This window comes from Perissodus microlepis, chromosome 5 (genome assembly GCF_051167445.1).
Source record: "Perissodus microlepis isolate ML-2025 ecotype Zambia chromosome 5, ASM5116744v1, whole genome shotgun sequence".
NCBI classification, from domain to species: Eukaryota; Metazoa; Chordata; class Actinopteri; order Cichliformes; family Cichlidae; genus Perissodus; species Perissodus microlepis.
The window spans coordinates 10,798,957-10,816,461 of NC_140465.1; the positions used below are offsets into that span (position 1 = coordinate 10,798,957).

The 17,505-nt window shown below is 41.9% G+C and overlaps 1 protein-coding gene across 2 annotated transcripts in view; it reads left to right on the plus strand.

Annotated features, from left to right (window-relative positions):
• The window catches only part of magi1b (membrane associated guanylate kinase, WW and PDZ domain containing 1b), a 135,121-nt gene that overhangs the window by 92,190 nt on the left and 25,426 nt on the right, over nt 1-17,505 (plus strand). Inside the window, exons 13-20 of one of the 2 annotated variants that reach the window (XM_084927778.1) lie at nt 10,379-10,410; nt 11,546-11,590; nt 12,022-12,066; nt 13,422-13,466; nt 13,788-13,832; nt 14,039-14,083; nt 14,528-14,572; nt 16,779-16,823. In XM_084927778.1, coding sequence (XP_084783904.1) covers nt 10,379-10,410; nt 11,546-11,590; nt 12,022-12,066; nt 13,422-13,466; nt 13,788-13,832; nt 14,039-14,083; nt 14,528-14,572; nt 16,779-16,823 — 347 coding nt within the window. The remainder of the gene's footprint in view (nt 1-10,378; nt 10,411-11,545; nt 11,591-12,021; nt 12,067-13,421; nt 13,467-13,787; nt 13,833-14,038; nt 14,084-14,527; nt 14,573-16,778; nt 16,824-17,505) is intronic. The other variant, XM_084927779.1, reaches the window with a different exon arrangement.

A 17,505-nucleotide genomic window follows, 5' to 3' on the forward strand; every position in this document is an offset into this window, starting at 1 on the left:
AGATGGAGATGAGGAAGGTGTTGGGAGCAGGTGTCAAGTAGAAATGCAGCAGTTTCTGAGTTATGTGCCCATATGTTGAAGCAGCGCAAAACAAAACAAACCTTTCGCATGCATCTGCTTGATGCTGTTGACAAAAAAAAAATAATAGGCTTCTGCCTTACAGGCTGTTTCCGCTCACCGAGCTCTTTTATTGACACACATTTATTTATTCATGCAAATAGAGGGTGGAAGCATACAAGAGATTGCAAAGGAGGAAAGATAGAAGGATAATTACGGTAAGGAAGGAGCCGCAGAGGAAGTTGAAATAACATTTGAGGATGTGGTGTAGTGTAGTGTGAAGAGAGAGCGAGGTGTTTACAGTTATCGGCTCTGACAAGCCAGTTATAGCTGCTTTCCTGAAATGGAAGACAGGCGGAAGTGGAGAAAGAAGACTAAAAGGTTAGATGGGAGAAGTATGGAAAGAGGGATAAACAGAGGAGAGAAATTCAGGTTTAGTTGGTGTTTTGAGGTCAGAGTATGAATATTCTCGCCCCTTTTCAAAAAGAAAAACTCAGTTTTTCTCTCTCTGTCTCTGCTCATGTTCATTTGCAGTCTGCTCTGTTTCTGTTTGCTGTGTTTGCTGGAATTTTGGGGTTTTAGTGTAGTCCCATGTTCAAGCTCATCACTTTGAAGATGCCACTAATTGTGCCGGCATGCCTTTTATCCACCCACCTGGCTCTCCGCCTCGATATAAGCCCGCGACATTTTGCCCTTAACGTAAAAAAAATTCGGTGCTAGCCGGTCAACGTTAGTGCTGTGAAAATGGTGCAGCCGCGTGTAAATGCCTGTAATTCGCTGTGCGCCACTCAGCCTTTGTCATGGCTTCTGATTGAAAATCACGGTAGCACAGGAGCACTAAATGGAAACAAAGCAACTGTGAATAGGATAAAACTTGAAATGATTGAATTTCGGTATTTTCCCTCCAATCCCCCCTCGCGCAGACCTCCGCCGCTCTAAACGCCCCGTGTGATACAAGTAATTGGACCATTTTCTCTGGCAGACTCTCCTTTTGCTTGCTTTAGGGCTTATTAATTCTAGTTACTAAAAGGTTTTGTGTGTGTCTGTGTACACGCATGCAGTTTATCTCCGTCATAAGGTTAAGTGCTCAGAACTGCCAAGGGAAATTGGTCAGATGAATGGCAGGCAGCTCGCACTGTAATCTCGCATGGAATCTTTTTTCTTTTTCTCTTTCTGAAGTTGTATCTCAATCTTTTTCTGCCACAGTCTGTTTGTCTGACTTCTCAACAAATGGCTAAACTTTCCAAAAACTGCACTGACCAAACGGCTTCTCTACCCTCCTCTCTGGCTTGTGTACACAAGCGCATAAAGCGATTCGGCCTCATCTCATCTCAGGCAGGAGCTTAATGGGCTGTCAAGGAAACAGACGTCAGTTTAATTGGGCTTCTGTAAATGCATTGGCTGGCTGTGATCGATACAGACAGACTATGACAGTAGAATGATACTGGAGGAAACACAAGGATGGTATGGATAAAGTATGAGGAGCATTTTAAACGAACCAACATTACTGAGTGCGCTTTATGGTGGCTTTTATTGCACTAGAGTTTTTACAAAAGGGTGGATACAAAAGCAGGAAACTAACACATTTCCTTCAGATTATTATTAGAAAGTGATCTGCTGACTTGATGGCTCCAACATCAGATATCTAACTTTTAAAGTAGAAATAGGACAGCAAAGGTACAAATTAGATTAGTTCTTCACCTTCTTCGTCTAAACTTTTTTCAAATTAAATCAGTCTTTGTGACTTTGGACTGCATTTTATGTTGATTTTCATGTTTCTGTTCCTAAAAGCAAGACATCAGAAATTCTCATGACAATACTCCAGTCATGTTGACATTAGTACTGAGAAATCTCATGTCTTTCCAACAATTGAATTCTGAGAGCTGTGAAGCTTTGAAGTCTAAGCAAGAATAAAAGTTATCAAAAAAAAAAAAAAAAAGAAGGAAAGAAAATGTAAGTTTAAGTTTCCTGGAATTAAAGCAGACATCCTCTGATGTCTGCTTTTTTTCTGGCCGTGAATCTGAAATCAATATATAATGAGTTTTCATTTAAACAGACAGCAGTCTGCAGAATAAACTCACAAAGACAACTAAAAATACCCGGTGCACAGCAGTGGTTCTCTCCTGGGTGCTAGCTAGTCAAGAATAAACCACATGAAACCCAAAAACTAAATCCCAGCTCTTTTAGGGGATACTGGTATGTGAGCATGATGTAGCGCCAAACTAGTATCGTGATGTGAGGTGTAACTTGCTTTTGATCATTTTTTTAAATTTTATCAAAGCAAATTCTGACCTTTGCAATACTGGAAGACACAGATTATTGATGTTTATTGTCTTGATAAATAACTTAAGCAATGACACTTTGAAGTTAACAAAATAGTTGACAATTCATTTTCCCCTAATTAATTCTCCGCTGATTCGCTGAATATTTGCTTTACCACCATTTTTGATCACATCTCCAATGTGTTCTCACTGGACAAATAATTTTTTCCTATGGCCTTTTTGTGGCAGGATAGATGAGTAGACTTTGTTTAGATCTTATGGCTGACTAAATCAGTTTAAGAGAATGAGCGAATACCTGGGTCCCTTTTTCTCCATCAAAGCTTAATGATATACACTGTGTCCCACTGTGTATCCCTTCCTCCCACACGTTTCCCATCCTTTAGAGTCTTTAAGCATGTTTAGGCTGCACATTTTGTGTGTGTGTGTGTGTGTGTGTGTTTGTGTGTGTGCTGCTGTTCATCATTCGCTTGTCATGTGTATTTCTTTTTTTTTTTTTCTTTTTTTACATTTACACTCTGGGGAGCACATCATCTAAGGCTCTAGTCATGGTGCCTTAATTACTGTCCTGCTCACACTCTCTTCACTGCTGTCTCAATCAGGATCACTCCACCAGTAGCAGCAAAGCACACTGGCCTCTAATTGGGGTCCTGATGTCAGCTTTGCTTATAATACACATACGTCTTTTCTTTGCTTCCCTCTCTCTCTCTCTGTGTCTCTCTCCTTCCAACCAAACGCTGCTTGCTTACAGGCATTCACTCAGCCAGTCTCATGAACAAGAACAGTCATGCATCCAATTATAGATTAAAGGCAGAAAGACTCTGGTTCAGCCTTAATTGGTGGAAATCCACCTCTCCTCCGCCCCTCCATCCCTCCTTTTCCGTTTCTGTTCCCCCACTGCCAGGATGGAGATTCACACCTGCTCGCCCACGTAAAGATGGGAGCCAATCCCTGAGGACTAGCGCGCGAAGAAGCGAACTCGTTAAAGCCGCTGCGTGCAACAGTATGCCCCCCCCCTCTCACTTGCCTCTCTCCCTCATTTAATAGATTTGGAGGAAGAGCCATGCAACGGGTCAGCCTGGAGACACTTTAACAGTGCTTCGTAGGTTAAATAGTGGGTTTTAGACACTTGACACTCTGTCATGTACTTCCTATAAGCGCGCAGGAATGATTTATTACCTCAGTCAGGTTTCGTAATCCATTGTGCTTTCATTTGTCTAATTACACTCCTGTAATGGGCTCATTTTCTCCTGCCTGTCTTCTCCTGCCCCCACTGATGCACCAGCATAATTCATTTTGCATAGATGCTAATTTCCGTTACCCCACTCTCTTTTGTCCATAAGAGTGCATACACCTGTTGTATAGCTGTTTGTCAGTGAAAACTAGCTTCGGTGCAGTTTTTCTGAAACATAGCTTCCTAGCAGCTCCAGCAGCTTGTGTCATTAGTCAGCTCAGGAAAAAAAAAATTACGTCTATTTGTCTCAGCATGGATGCAGAGTTGCATTATTTTCTTTCATTTTTTTACCTGTTTGAAAATCCAGGCAGGAATGCACGGTAATGCATGCTGGGCTAGCAGCAAACTGGTCATACCAATGTACATGAAGGGGGAAGAATACGCACCTCTGGATGACAAATTAAAGGAAAAATCAACTTACATTAAGGGCCTGATTCACTAAGCAGGGCAAATGGGAGCAATGGGAGTGGAAAGTCCTCCGGGTAATCTATTAACACAGTGTAAATTTATAAACACAGGCGCAGCCACTTCAGCTCAATAATAACCTAATGTAGTTTACTAATGGCAGCGCAAATGAGCATAGGGTTGCAAACAAGCAGGCCCGATGAGTGTGTGAGTAATCGACTAACAGCACAGACACAGCTTGGTACTTGTAATCTGACAACATAATGTAAGCGTAGGTTTTACCCACATTTCGCTCAGGAAGCAGCTTGGCAGCACGGGCCAGGGGGAGGCGGAAGAATGGTGGAAAAACCGGAGGTGTTAATAGAGGAACGACTTCGGAAAACAATACTTTAAACTGGCTCATAAAAAGGGAGTTCTCAACACCACTGTGGTCAAGGCGAATGCTAAAGTGACTGTATGAACAGTGGAGAAGCCCAGATACAAGGGACAGTTTTGGAAATGTGGAAATCTGTTATACTAATTACAATGAAATAATGAAAATGGTCATTTGAATGTCGTTAAGCTGACAGTTCCATGTATTTCTTGGTAGTTTTTTTTCTTTGAGAGGGATTATTAAAGCTCTGCTTGATGTCCTAGAAATAATAAGGAGGACAAAAATATTATAAGGTTAATAATAAAGGTTTGGATACAGTGGCTTTTGTGACGTTTTTGATTCGGAAGCTTCAACAAATTAAAAATTTCTTCCAACAAATTAAAAACAACATGCCTTGGCTGTTGATATGTTCTGATGGCGCTTTCCTCTGGTATTCCAATTAAATTAACATTAGAGGAGAAAATTCTCTCCCTTCTGCTCTGCGTGCTCTTGTCTCAGTGCCGCCTCCTCCCAGCATCCACAGCAGTTTATGTCCAGAATAAAATAGGTTATTGAATTTCTTATTTTTAAATCATTAAATAACCACGAATACAGTGTATCAATCAATTCCCTCATTTGGTGTTTTGATGGTGGTGGACAATGCTGTGCAACACGTGTTAAGTCACTCAATGGTATTTAATTGAATTGAGATCAGGTGACTGTAAAAGGTATATCATGTGATTACCAGCATTTACATCATAGTCTGCAAACTATTCAGTAACCTCCTCAAGCTCTATGGATGAGGACATTGTCATGCTGAAAGACACCACTTAAACCACTGTGGAAAGGTTTAATTATAGGATAAATCTAATCAGTGAAAACAACTTTGTATTGATTTGCTGCGACCATTTCCTCTAAGGGGACAAAAGGCCTAAAAACAAGCCAGCAAAAAACCCGTAAAGCATAACAGAGCCCATGGAGTCCCTTACCGTAGGGGCAAGGCTTTAGGCTTTTCCTTTAATTAACTGGAGCCGCAGTGGATGAGGGGAGAAGGGGAAAAAAATGGTGGCAGGAACGATGTCAGAGGATCAGAGAGATGATGAAAGAGCAGTGTAGAAACCCCCATGATGCTCTGCTCTCTGTCTTTTCCTCTCTTTCCCTCTACTTCATGACTCATCAATCATCAGTGACACAACAGTCCCTGCTTGGCAATCAGGCCTCTTGCGTCTCTGCTCTCAAAGTGAGATATGGACCCTTTCTCTCCGTAGCAAGCAACGGGTTACAGGAGTGAAACAGCCAAGAGGTTTAAATTATTTAATGTGTCAAAAGTATTTGATGAACCCCCCGCTGCCTGTAAAGTTACTTTCTTTTATTTCCTTTGAATAAATGAGGGGCCCAAAGACGTGTCCAAGACTTTAGATTAACTGCATGGCTCCTTGGAAAACTCTATTAGCATTCACTTACAAATCATCCTAGAAACAGCATTCACAAGTCCACTAGAGTTCACTTGGGACCGAGTGATGTAAATTTCCTCATCTGAAAGTGAGCACAAGGGTCAGTGAAAACATCCGCGTGCCTGCCAACCAGGTAACGGACGTCAGAGAAGTTACAGGAGTGACTACTCGGGATGTGGTGTCTCCAGCATGTCCGGGTCCACAAAAGACTGTAATCGATGCCTTGGTGTTATAGCAAGAGGGCAAAATCCCCTTATTTATCTCTATGCAGCATGCAGGAGACTTCATGTACCCTTAAAGACAATCACAGTTTAAATACAAGTTTCCCTATGTGTTTTCCATCAGCATGCAAGGAACGTAAGGAGGGTAACCTTAGGATTAAGGAAGGTATGAAGGTAAAAACACCAAGTGGGCCGTTGTCACAGTAGATGGCTCTTATTGGCGTAATGGTGGGCAAGTGCACTGATGGCTTGTAAGTGCCTCCTGTCAAAAAGCACTCCACGGATCTGTTTTCTTTAAGGGCGCACACTGATAGACGGGAACACAATTATGTGAAATTGCATAACCCACATAAACAAACTCAGAGTTACCGGCACGCACATTCATAAGACTCGTTTAGTGTCTCCAGTCTTCTACACAGCCATTAGAAAGAGATAAACGCTGATGATGGCTCCCTGCACAGACTAAAGCAGGAAATCAATTCACTGTATGGGCAGGAAGTGTTGTATTTTTGCCCACTTCGCATTAAAAATTCTGCTGACTGAACGTTCCAGTGGCACCATAACGAACAGCATTGCAGTTCAGAAAAGCAATGATCGCGGGAGCAGCCTGCCCACCGGGTGCCCACGATTCACCTCTGCTCGTTTTTTTGGCGCGCTAGGGGCTCGAGTTGGTGAATCATTGCTTGTTGCACGGCGGGGACGAAGTGAGTCTTTCTCGCTCCCCGAGCCCATACCAATCTCCCATGTCTTCACACCTCTGTAGCCACTGGGCGAGTCGTAAATCTCCAACATTGCACCATCTTTTTGTTTCCATGACAATGCTCCGCAGATAATTTGCGCTGGGGTCTCCCCTGGGCGGATGTGTGCATTTGTGGGAGGAGGGGATTTCACCCCAGATTTAAAGTTCTAGAAGAGAAACACTCCCCAGTTCACCATTTTTAATTTAAAGAGGGGAAAAAAGGACAGTTTCTTTCCCCATAAGGAAACCTGTTACCTTCCACTGCGTTTTCTTTTTCTTTTTTTTACCTGTTCAACCTGGTCATCTTTGCTATTTAGCCACACTGGCACTTGTAATTTCTCTATTTACACACAGGCACACATAGAAGGATCCTCAGTAACGCTGCACTTAGCGTGACTGTCACACTCAGGATGCCGATGGACACGGCTGATATGAGCTTTTCACTCCTTCACTGTACAGCAGAAAGCAGCTCACCACAACAAGCGTTGCTTAGAGACCATCTGTCAGTTCCCCACGGTCACCAGGCACTGTCGCCACGGTGACAGATGGACCTGCCTGTTGGAAGCCATCACTCCTCGCCGAGACCTAGTAGCACATACACACAGACACGCACCGTGGACAGACAACATAATCTGCTTAGTAATGGCTTCCGTTTAGTAACTGCTGGGTTGCCAGGTTGGTGCAACAGTTCCTATCTGTTGCAGGGTAGTGTACAAGGTGTACTGCTTTTTGTCAGACTGTACCCACCTTTGGCAGCTTGTTTTGCTGATTTTTTTGCACACAGATTTTGACTTGGTGTGTCAGTGCTTCGATTTGTATGTATTGATCCTGTTAGTAACAGTTCTTACTTTAAACTGTGCTAGTTTTTGCCTAAAATTCTTTGTCGTGGTAAACTCAGAAAACCAAGTCATCTTCCCTCAACTTCAGGTGTTTTATTTCCTTTGGCAATCAAACAAAAGTATTACTTCAAGCTACTTAAATTAATCTGTCACAGTCATCAAAGATGCAGTAGAGTTCATTACTTTCCTATCTTTGAAATTCACGCCGCTCTGTTTATCTCTTCAATCATAAAAAAGAAAAATCCTAGTAGTTGGATTATTGGCTCTTACGAAAGAGTCTCGTGCCACTCGTGTTTAAGATTTGGTAAGCAGAGTAAAATGAGCAAAAGGGCCCACAGTGGTTCTGGTCCATTATTTGAGAGCTGGAGACGCTGAGGATTTAGCTGAGCTCTCTCACTCAGGCTGTCAGTCTGCCAGCCAGGCAAAATTGCCCACCTGTCTAAAAATGCTCTTTCCCTCCTCGTGTGTGTAATTAGGACCGGAGGTTGGCCCAAACATCCACAATCCCTTTTGATCTGAGAGACGCCCACAGATGTAAAGCTAACCTTTGCACAGTTGTGTTTTCCCTGTTTTTATTTGCTTTATGATTGAAACCGACATTTATTTCAATAATTGATTTATCTCAGTTTTTCCTATCTGATGTAGTTTCTCCAAAAAGTTGGAATATTAAACAAAAGCATAAACTCTAAATGGAATTCATGCACTTGCAGATTTCAGTCTATTAAACTGGAATTTGATGTTTAAGTGAGTTTTGAGACGAAGGCAACAAAAGACTGAGGAAGTTGTGGCACACTTGTCAAAACACCTAGTAGAGTATCTTTCAACTAATTAGAGTACAGCATCATTAAAAGACTAGAAGTATCGCTATGCAGCTTGCAAGCACAAAAATGAACGCCTGTCATGTTCTCGTTGTTTAAATAACAAACATATTCAGTTTGTCTTTCAATTTTTAAAGCTGTTAATCAAAAAAAGCAAGCAAAAAACATGTGCTGCACATTATGAAATTCTGAATTTTGTGTGGCTGCAGAGCCGCTAAGAGGCACTGAGAGGGAGCAGCGGCAGATCAATTGCAGTGGACAGATGAAGGATAGTAAAACACTGTCCTGAGTCCTTGACTGACAGCCTCCTCGGTGCAAAGAGAATACCTTGGGATTCAGCGGGATTATGTCTAGTATGCATCCTTTTTTTTTTTTTTTTATCAGATTGTTTCGTACTTCTGAATGAACGATTCCTATCGATTTGAAAAGGGGAGTAGCGGGGAAAGAAGGGAGAACTGCAGACGCAACACAGCTGGAGCTGTCAGTTGTGAATGAACCCAGATGTCTGAGAGATAAAGAAGACAAGAGCGTGTGTGTGTGTGTGTGTGTGTAAGATGTTATCCTCTCAGCTTCCCTAAAGGATTGACACACAGTAGTGGCCCATTTTCGCAGATGAAGCACAGCCTACTCTTGTGCGTGCTTTAACACATCTTTTGTATGTCAGAGGAGCGTGTGTTTGGCCAGCACTCCACTCGCTGCTGAACTGTAACGTTGTAGAGGGAAATAAAACCACACTTCTTGTATTTTCTTTCTTTCGCGCACTCCTCCACGCGTTCTCATATCCGTGACTTCACGCTGCCGCTTTTTTCACGCAGAGCCGAGGGAGGGAGCGATGTGTTTAAGGAGCGCATTTACCTGGTCGGAGCTGAGCTGTGTTGGTATTTCAGTAATCTGTCAGTCTTTTCCGTCTGTGCGCGCGCTTTGTCGGGTACAACGATCTTGCTGCAAACGATATTTTCTGGTCACTGCTCACTTGGGCAGAAGCAGCGTGGCTGTCATACTTTAAGCACACCTTGATTTGTGTCGGAAGCCTGCCTGTGAGAGTGCATGTGTAGCTGCATAGATGTTTACCAGCATGTGGGGGTGGGAGGGGAGGCTGGGATGGAGCGTACAGAAGAAGAAGAGGGAGGGAGGGAGGGTGATGATGCTGAGGGAAGAAAAGGGAGGGAGGACAGTGTGCAGTGAAGTAAGAGAGAGAGAGAGGGAGAGAGAGAGAGAGAAAGGAACAGGGACAGGAAAAAAAGGAAAAGGCAGCAGGGAAGGGAAAGACTGGGAGGACGCGCCAACTGCCTATAGATGTTGGAGCCTTTGACAGCGGAGCGCGGTGCTCAGCGGACACAGGAAGATGGTCTCAGTAAGAGGGGAACTGACGGTTGCCTATAATTTAATGTTCAATATCTTGGACTCCTTCTCCATGGGTAATGCTACGGCCAGGAACTCCAGAGCAAAGCTTGCTTTTCTCCTCTTTGACAATCTTCTTTTTATTCGCCGGCTTTAGGTGCTTTCCAGGATCCTGTCTTTCCCCTTAACTCTCACTCGTCCTCCCTCAAACACACGCTCACTTGTGCGCGCCTCCGTTGGGTAGCCAGGGTCTCGAGAGCGCTGGCTTAGCCCCCCGGCGCTGGCTGCGCTCTTCTGCCGCACCAGTCAAGCCAAAACGCTGGCCGCGGCAGCGATGCAGATAGATCGCGCTGCCTGCTCCCCACCTCCCCCACACCCCCCTCCTCCAAAACGTAAGCCACGGATGGGCGAGCGAATGAAATCAAGCAGGGAAAGAGAGGAAAGGAAAGAGAATGAGACGAGAGCTAGATTTGCTCTGTTGTGACAATGTTGGGGAGTCTGCGTTAATCTTTTTTCCCCCACCCATGCTTTTTTAAATTTCCCCTTTATTTTAATGTGAAATAAATGTTCTAACTCCTTTGGTAACATTTTTCTCTTTCTCTTTTTTTTTTCCTTCCGTTTCTCTGTCTGGCTTCACAGGAGTGGCACCTGCAAAGAAGAGCCCAAAACTGGTAAGTAGTTGTTTTAATCTTAATTTTTACATCCATCCACCTCTGTCCACCTCAGTCCTCTAACCACATGTGTGCATCTTTCTGAGGGATGTCTCAATATCATCATCTCTCCCTTTCCCACCTCATCTCTAACTCCCCTCTGTGCGCTGCAACTTGTGCTCATGTTGTGGGTCGGTTTGTGGACATGGGATACTGTACTGTGCGGGGGTGGATTCCTGTAGCTTCACATCAGCCCCCCCCCCCTTCTGACGGGGGATGGGACGAGGAGCTTTGATGCACCGCGTGAGCTGGGTTGCTAACACGCTGATGATCGCATCGCACTGGGTGCTAAGTTTGCAGTGTGAGCATTGATGTATGATCACAGCTGAGAGACCGCTCTATCCTGTAATGTCTTTATTAAAAGAAAGACTCCTGTAGACTTTGCAACTGAGGACGTGTTTGCCAATATTGTTTTTCAGGATGATTTTGACTCTCCATACAGAGATTACACTAGGAGGATATGCAGTGGTGCTTTTGAAATGATGGTGCTGTAGTATTGGAGCTGGGTAGTTAATGGTATTCTCATAGCCGTGCATAAGTGGTACAGTTCAAGCGTCAATCATGATGGTATTGGAGTGTATTAGTACGCACAGCATGGGTAAGCCCCCCCACTGTGTAGGCACCACTAAAGGTGCAGGATATTATACAGTTTTATAGAGAAGCGATGTTAAACATAAGGTGAGGGGGGCAGAAATGGCCTAGCAAAGACTCCAATCTAGCCCACTGGAAGGCTTTGGAAAATGTGACTGAAACTTTTAACTGTATTTTCATAAGTTTTACAGCTTAAAGACTTTCACCATTGCCATTCTCACTACACCAAAGCAGTTACGTAAGACATAAACCGTTAAATGTTAGTAAAAAAAATAAAAGAGGAGCTTTTCTATCTACTATAGAAATTTCTTTCTTTTTTTAAATATTTATCTATAACCAACTTTTAAAAAAATCTATGAATAACCAAAACTTTGTTTTATAAATACAGGACAGTCTGGGCAGTGAGCTACCAGAATGTTTTCAGTAATTTTACTTGGTGGCACTATTCAAAGGACCCTGTAGACTGTGTCTAACAGACCATGTATTTGCCAATTTTGTTTTGCAGGATGATTCTGAGGTGGAATCTTCATACACAGATAACAGTAGGAGGGTATGTGATATTGTTTAGTTGGTGGGAAGGTTTTTAGAAATGAGGTGTTATGATATTACTGGTGTTGGTTTGATAATCCTTAGCTGATAAAAGAGATGGTGGATAAGCTGCCAGTGATAATTATAGCATTACATAATGTTTAACATTAACATTGTGTTTAGGCGTACGAGGCTATTTATGTGTGACAAATCAAATCATGACTCTTATGTCACTACATAATGCAGTGCATAAAGACATGAGTCTGCAGGTGACAGAGCAGTACAGAGCTAAACTTTAAAATTCCTTTTGGGTGCCGTACCTTCAGGCTAGATGAGATGGGAACCATCCATCGTTTTATCAGCGTACAGTTCAAAAGTCTTTATTTCAGGTATTACCAGAAAGACCCTGTAGACGGTGTCTAACAAAACATGTTTGCCGATTTCATTTTGCAGGATGATTTTGAGCTGGATCCTCCATACGGAGTTAACACTAGGAGGGTATGTGATTTTTTTTTTTTTTTTTAAGATGGGGAGAAGGTTTGACTGAGCTAAACTGGTAAAACTTAAAATTCCTTTTGGGTGCTGTACCTTTGGGCTAAATAAGAGAGAAACCATCCATCTTGTTATCAGCACACAGTTCAAAAGCTTGCAATCATGATGGAGTGCATTAGTGCAGGAGTAATCCCCACGTCTTTCAAAGCACCAGTAATGCTGAAGAACAAAAACATATTTCAGAGCAACACATGACACAATCTTGATTTTTTATTTTATTTTAAGAAAGCCCTTGCTTATTTCAGCAAAATAATGCACGACATTCCTCACATATTATATGAGCAGGACTCTCGTTTTTTTTGTTTTGCAAGATGATTTTGAGCTGGATCAGCCTTACAGAAAATACACTAGTAGGGTATGTGATCATGTTTAGAACGTTCTGGTGTCCTTAGGAAATAGTAAAGGTTATGGATAAACTGCCAGTAGTGCTGGTGTTATTGCATGATACATTTCAGCTCTACGAGGCTGCTTAGGTGTGACACAACATGCTTTGGACCTTCTGAATGCTGGGTCCTTCTTGCTGAATATGAAATGAACCATTGATCTCAATATCAGTGCGCTGTTGAAAAGCCAGCACTCATTATGGTGCTATTACATACAGTATGGTTGATCCACACATCTGTGAGAGCAGCTCCAATGATACATTATATATGCAAGATCATGACTTCTAAAGAAAGCCTCTTGTTATTAAAGCAAGTTGATAGCATGCTACACTCTGTAAATGTTACATAACCATGGCTGTGTCATCAGAGACCAGGTGCTAAACTGACCTTTTTTTATAACTTTCATTTGAGGGTTTTATTAGAAGGACCCTGCAGAGTAATGTGTGTTTGCCAATTTTGCTTCGCAGGATGAATTTGAGCCAGATCCTCGATATAGAGAGATTATTAGGAGGGTATGTGATGCTGTTTACATGGCGTGAAGATTTTAAGGATTAAGCTCCCAATGATAACTGTGTTAATGCATAATGTTTTTACTGTATTTACTCTTTGGTTGTGTGATGATGTTGGCAGCTTAGCATGACACAGCTAATCTTTGAATTTTGGGGGGATATTGCATCCTTCAGGCTCAATAACAGAGAGGAACATTTATCTCACTACAAGAACACAATTTAACAGTCAGTGTTCATGATTGTATTGTACACAAAAATTATGATTTTTCTTGTGAAGCAACCAATGCCAAACCCAGATAATGCGCTTTAAAAGACAGCCTTGCTTATTTCAGCAAGTTATTGCCAAACCACATTCTGCATGTATTTTGGAGCTTTTTTGTATTCATGTTTTTAAAAAATTGTTTTCCAGGATAATTTTGCAATGGCTCCTCCAAACAGAGATTATAGAAGAAGGGTACGTGATGTCATTTAAAGTTTTTGAGAGTGAGGTGTAATCATACTGGTGCTGGGCAGATGATAGAGATGGTATTCTTATAATGTTAATACAAAGTGATCATATTTTAATGCATTCAGGCTTAAATTGTCTCACACAGAAAGATATAATGTGTGACTCAACAAACTACTTATGACTATTAATGCTGTGCTACATAAATGTACATATTACATGAGCATGGAGCCAGAGCATGGAGCTCGGGTGCTACACTGGCCTTGTTGCAGTTTAGAAGTGTCATTCAGGCATTATTAGACTGGACATGTTTGCCAATTTCTTTTGCAGGATGATTTTGAGGTTGCATCTTCATACGCAGATAGCACTAGGAGGGTATGTGTTATTGTTTAGATGGGGTGACGGTTTTAGGAATGAGCCGTCATTGGTGGTGGTTCTATAATTCTTAGCTCACAAGAGAAGTGATGGATAAGGTGCCTGGGAGAGCAGTGTAAATGCTCCATGATGTAATGCCTTTATTAATAGAGGGATTCTGCAGACTGTATGTAACTGAAAATGTGTTTGCCAATATTGTTTTGCAGGATGATTTTGAGCCAGGTCCTCCGTACAGAGATAACACTCGGAGGGTATGTGATATTATTCAGAGGTGGTGGAAGTATTATGAATGACAATGGTTATGGTGTTCTTATAACAGATGAAAGCAATGAATAAGCTGTCAGTGATAATCATGTTCATCCATACTGGTTTTACTAACTGTCTGGTTGTCAGAAACTGTTAATTCTGTAGTACACAAAGGCAGTTAACCAAAGTCAAGCTGGCTGTTAGCTTAGTAGGACAATGGTAAACGTTAAGGTTCTGTTTAACCCAATGTTTTTCAAGGTTAATTAAGAAAGGAACTATCAATCTCATTAAAAAGAAATCGTTTTAAAAAGCTGTTTCTGTGACAGCATTGGATTACAATATAATATGTATAGGTTTTAGAGCAATCCACATCATTCCTTTTAAAGGAGGGACTTGCTTATTTCACCAAGACGATGCCAAACCACATTCTGCACATTCTTATTTTTCAGGATAATTTTGCGATGGCTCCTCCATACAGAGATAACAGAATAAGGGTACGTGATGTCATTTAGACAAATTTAAACTTTTCGGGAATGACCTTGTGTGCGTAGATGGTGCTGTATGGTCTTCTTATAAAGATAATAGAGGGGATGGGCATGGTGCCAAAGATCATGGGTTTAATGCATGAGGTTTCAATAGAATATTTTAATGCAAGATGCTGTTTATGTGAGGCCCTGCATTCTAGTTATTGCTGTTAATTTAGTAGTACATAAGGACAGTGAACCCAATTTAGGCCTGCTGCTGATTTTTCAGAACAGCACTAAGACTCCCTTTGGGTGCTGTACCTTCAGGCTAAATGAAACGGAAACCTTCCATCTTGTTATCGGCATACAGTTCAAGTTATCATTCATGATGGCATTGCACTGTACAGGGAGTGCAGAATTATTAGGCAACTTAACAAAAAACAAATATATACCCATTTCAATTATTTATTTTTACCAGTGAAACCAATATAACATCTCCACATTCACAAATATACATTTCTGACATTCAAAAACAAAACAAAAACAAATCAGCGACCAATATAGCCACCTTTCTTTGCAAGGACACTCAAAAGCCTGCCATCCATGGATTCTGTCAGTGTTTTGATCTGTTCACCATCAACATTGCGTGCAGCAGCAACCACAGCCTCCCAGACACTGTTCAGAGAGGTGTACTGTTTTCCCTCCTTGTAAATCTCACATTTGATGATGGACCACAGGTTCTCAATGGGGTTCAGATCAGGTGAACAAGGAGGCCATGTCATTAGTTTTTCTTCTTTTATACCCTTTCTTGCCAGCCACGCTGTGGAGTACTTGGACGCGTGTGATGGAGCCTTGTCCTGCATGAAAATCATGTTTTTCTTGAAGGATGCAGACTTCTTCCTGTACCACTGCTTGAAGAAGGTGTCTTCCAGAAACTGGCAGTAGGACTGGGAGTTGAGCTTGACTCCATCCTCAACCCGAAAAGGCCCCACAAGCTCATCTTTGATGATACCAGCCCAAACCAGTACTCCACCTCCACCTTGCTGGCGTCTGAGTCGGACTGGAGCTCTCTGCCCTTTACCAATCCAGCCACGGGCCCATCCATCTGGCCCATCAAGACTCACTCTCATTTCATCAGTCCATAAAACCTTAGAAAAATCAGTCTTGAGATATTTCTTGGCCCAGTCTTGACGTTTCAGCTTGTGTGTCTTGTTCAGTGGTGGTCGTCTTTCAGCCTTTCTTACCTTGGCCATGTCTCTGAGTATTGCACACCTTGTGCTTTTGGGCACTCCAGTGATGTTGCAGCTCTGAAATATGGCCAAACTGGTGGCAAGTGGCATCTTGGCAGCTGCACGCTTGACTTTTCTCAGTTCATGGGCAGTTATTTTGCGCCTTGGTTTTTCCACACGCTTCTTGCGACCCTGTTGACTATTTTGAATGAAACGCTTGATTGTTCGATGATCACGCTTCAGAAGCTTTGCAATTTTGAGACTGCTGCATCCCTCTGGAAGATATCTCACTGTTTTTGACTTTTCTGAGCCTGTCAAGTCCTTCTTTTGACCCATTTTGCCAAAGGAAAGGAAGTTGCCTAATAATTATGCACACCTGATATACGGTGTTGATGTCATTAGACCACACCCCTTCTCATTACAGAGATGCACATCACCTAATATGCTTAATTGGTAGTAGGCTTTCGAGCCTATACAGCTTGGAGTAAGACAACATGCATGAAGAGGATGGTGTGGACAAAATACTCATTTGCCTAATAATTCTGCACTCCCTGTATAAGTGTATATCTGTGACGGCCCCACCAATGCTGAACAACATATCTAGGTTTTAGAGGAACATATCCCACCATCATGATGATGTCCATTAAATGCTAAACCAAATTCTGCACATATTACAAGATCAAGAGGCCTTAAATAAAGAGTCCAGGAGCTAAACTTTGCCTGCTTGAACTTTGTCTGACAGAACATGGCTGCCAATTTGTTTTTGCAGGATGGTTTTGATGTGCATTCTTCTCACAGATAATATTCAAGGCGGATTCAAGAAAGTCTTAAATTATTTCAGCAAGACAATGCTGAAATAACAAAGGACACAAGCATGACTCTATATCAAAAATGCCAAGTGCTAAACTGGGCTGGTTTCAGTGCAGATCTTTCTTTCTGATATTGTTAGAAGTACCCTGTAGACTGTGTCTAACAGACCATGTCTTTGCCAATTTTTTGTTTTGCAGAATGATTTCGATGTGGAATCTTCATACACAGATAACAGTAGGAGGGTATGTGATATTCTTCAGATGGGGTGAAGGTTTTAGCAATGAGTTATTGGGATATTGATGGTGGTTTCATAATTCTGAGCTGACAAGACACAATGAAAAAGGTGCCAATGATCATTTTAGCATTACATAATGTTTAATCTCCTAGGACCTGGCATCCACATATGTGGACATCACATTTTGGGATGTCTAGACCAAAATACTTAATTTTTCTCTACAAGGGCCTGATATGCACTTACGAGGACATTATACTGCCACTGTTCTATTGAAATTTAAAACCAATGTCCTCATATGTTGATCTCATTTTTCTCAAAAAGAAAAATTAGGTAAAAAAAAATCTGGTAATTCTTTGTTTTTACATTTATCAGCTCCCAATAAACCCAAATAGCAAAGAAAAATTTTAAATGCATGTCATGAAAGACTTCGGGTCTTAGGAGGTTAACATTGCGTTTAGTGTATGAGGCTATTTATGTGTCACACCTCAAAGAAATTATGACTCCTTATGTTACAGTGCATAAAGACAGTGAACATGAGTCATTCCTGCTGGTGACAGAGTTAAACTTTAACATTCCTGTTTGAGGCCAATACCATCATGTTAAAAAGGAAGGAGCCATTTAGAGTTCAAATGCTAGCTTCTCAGTTGTGGCAATGCATGCCATCATTGAGATGATGCTTTTTAATGGAA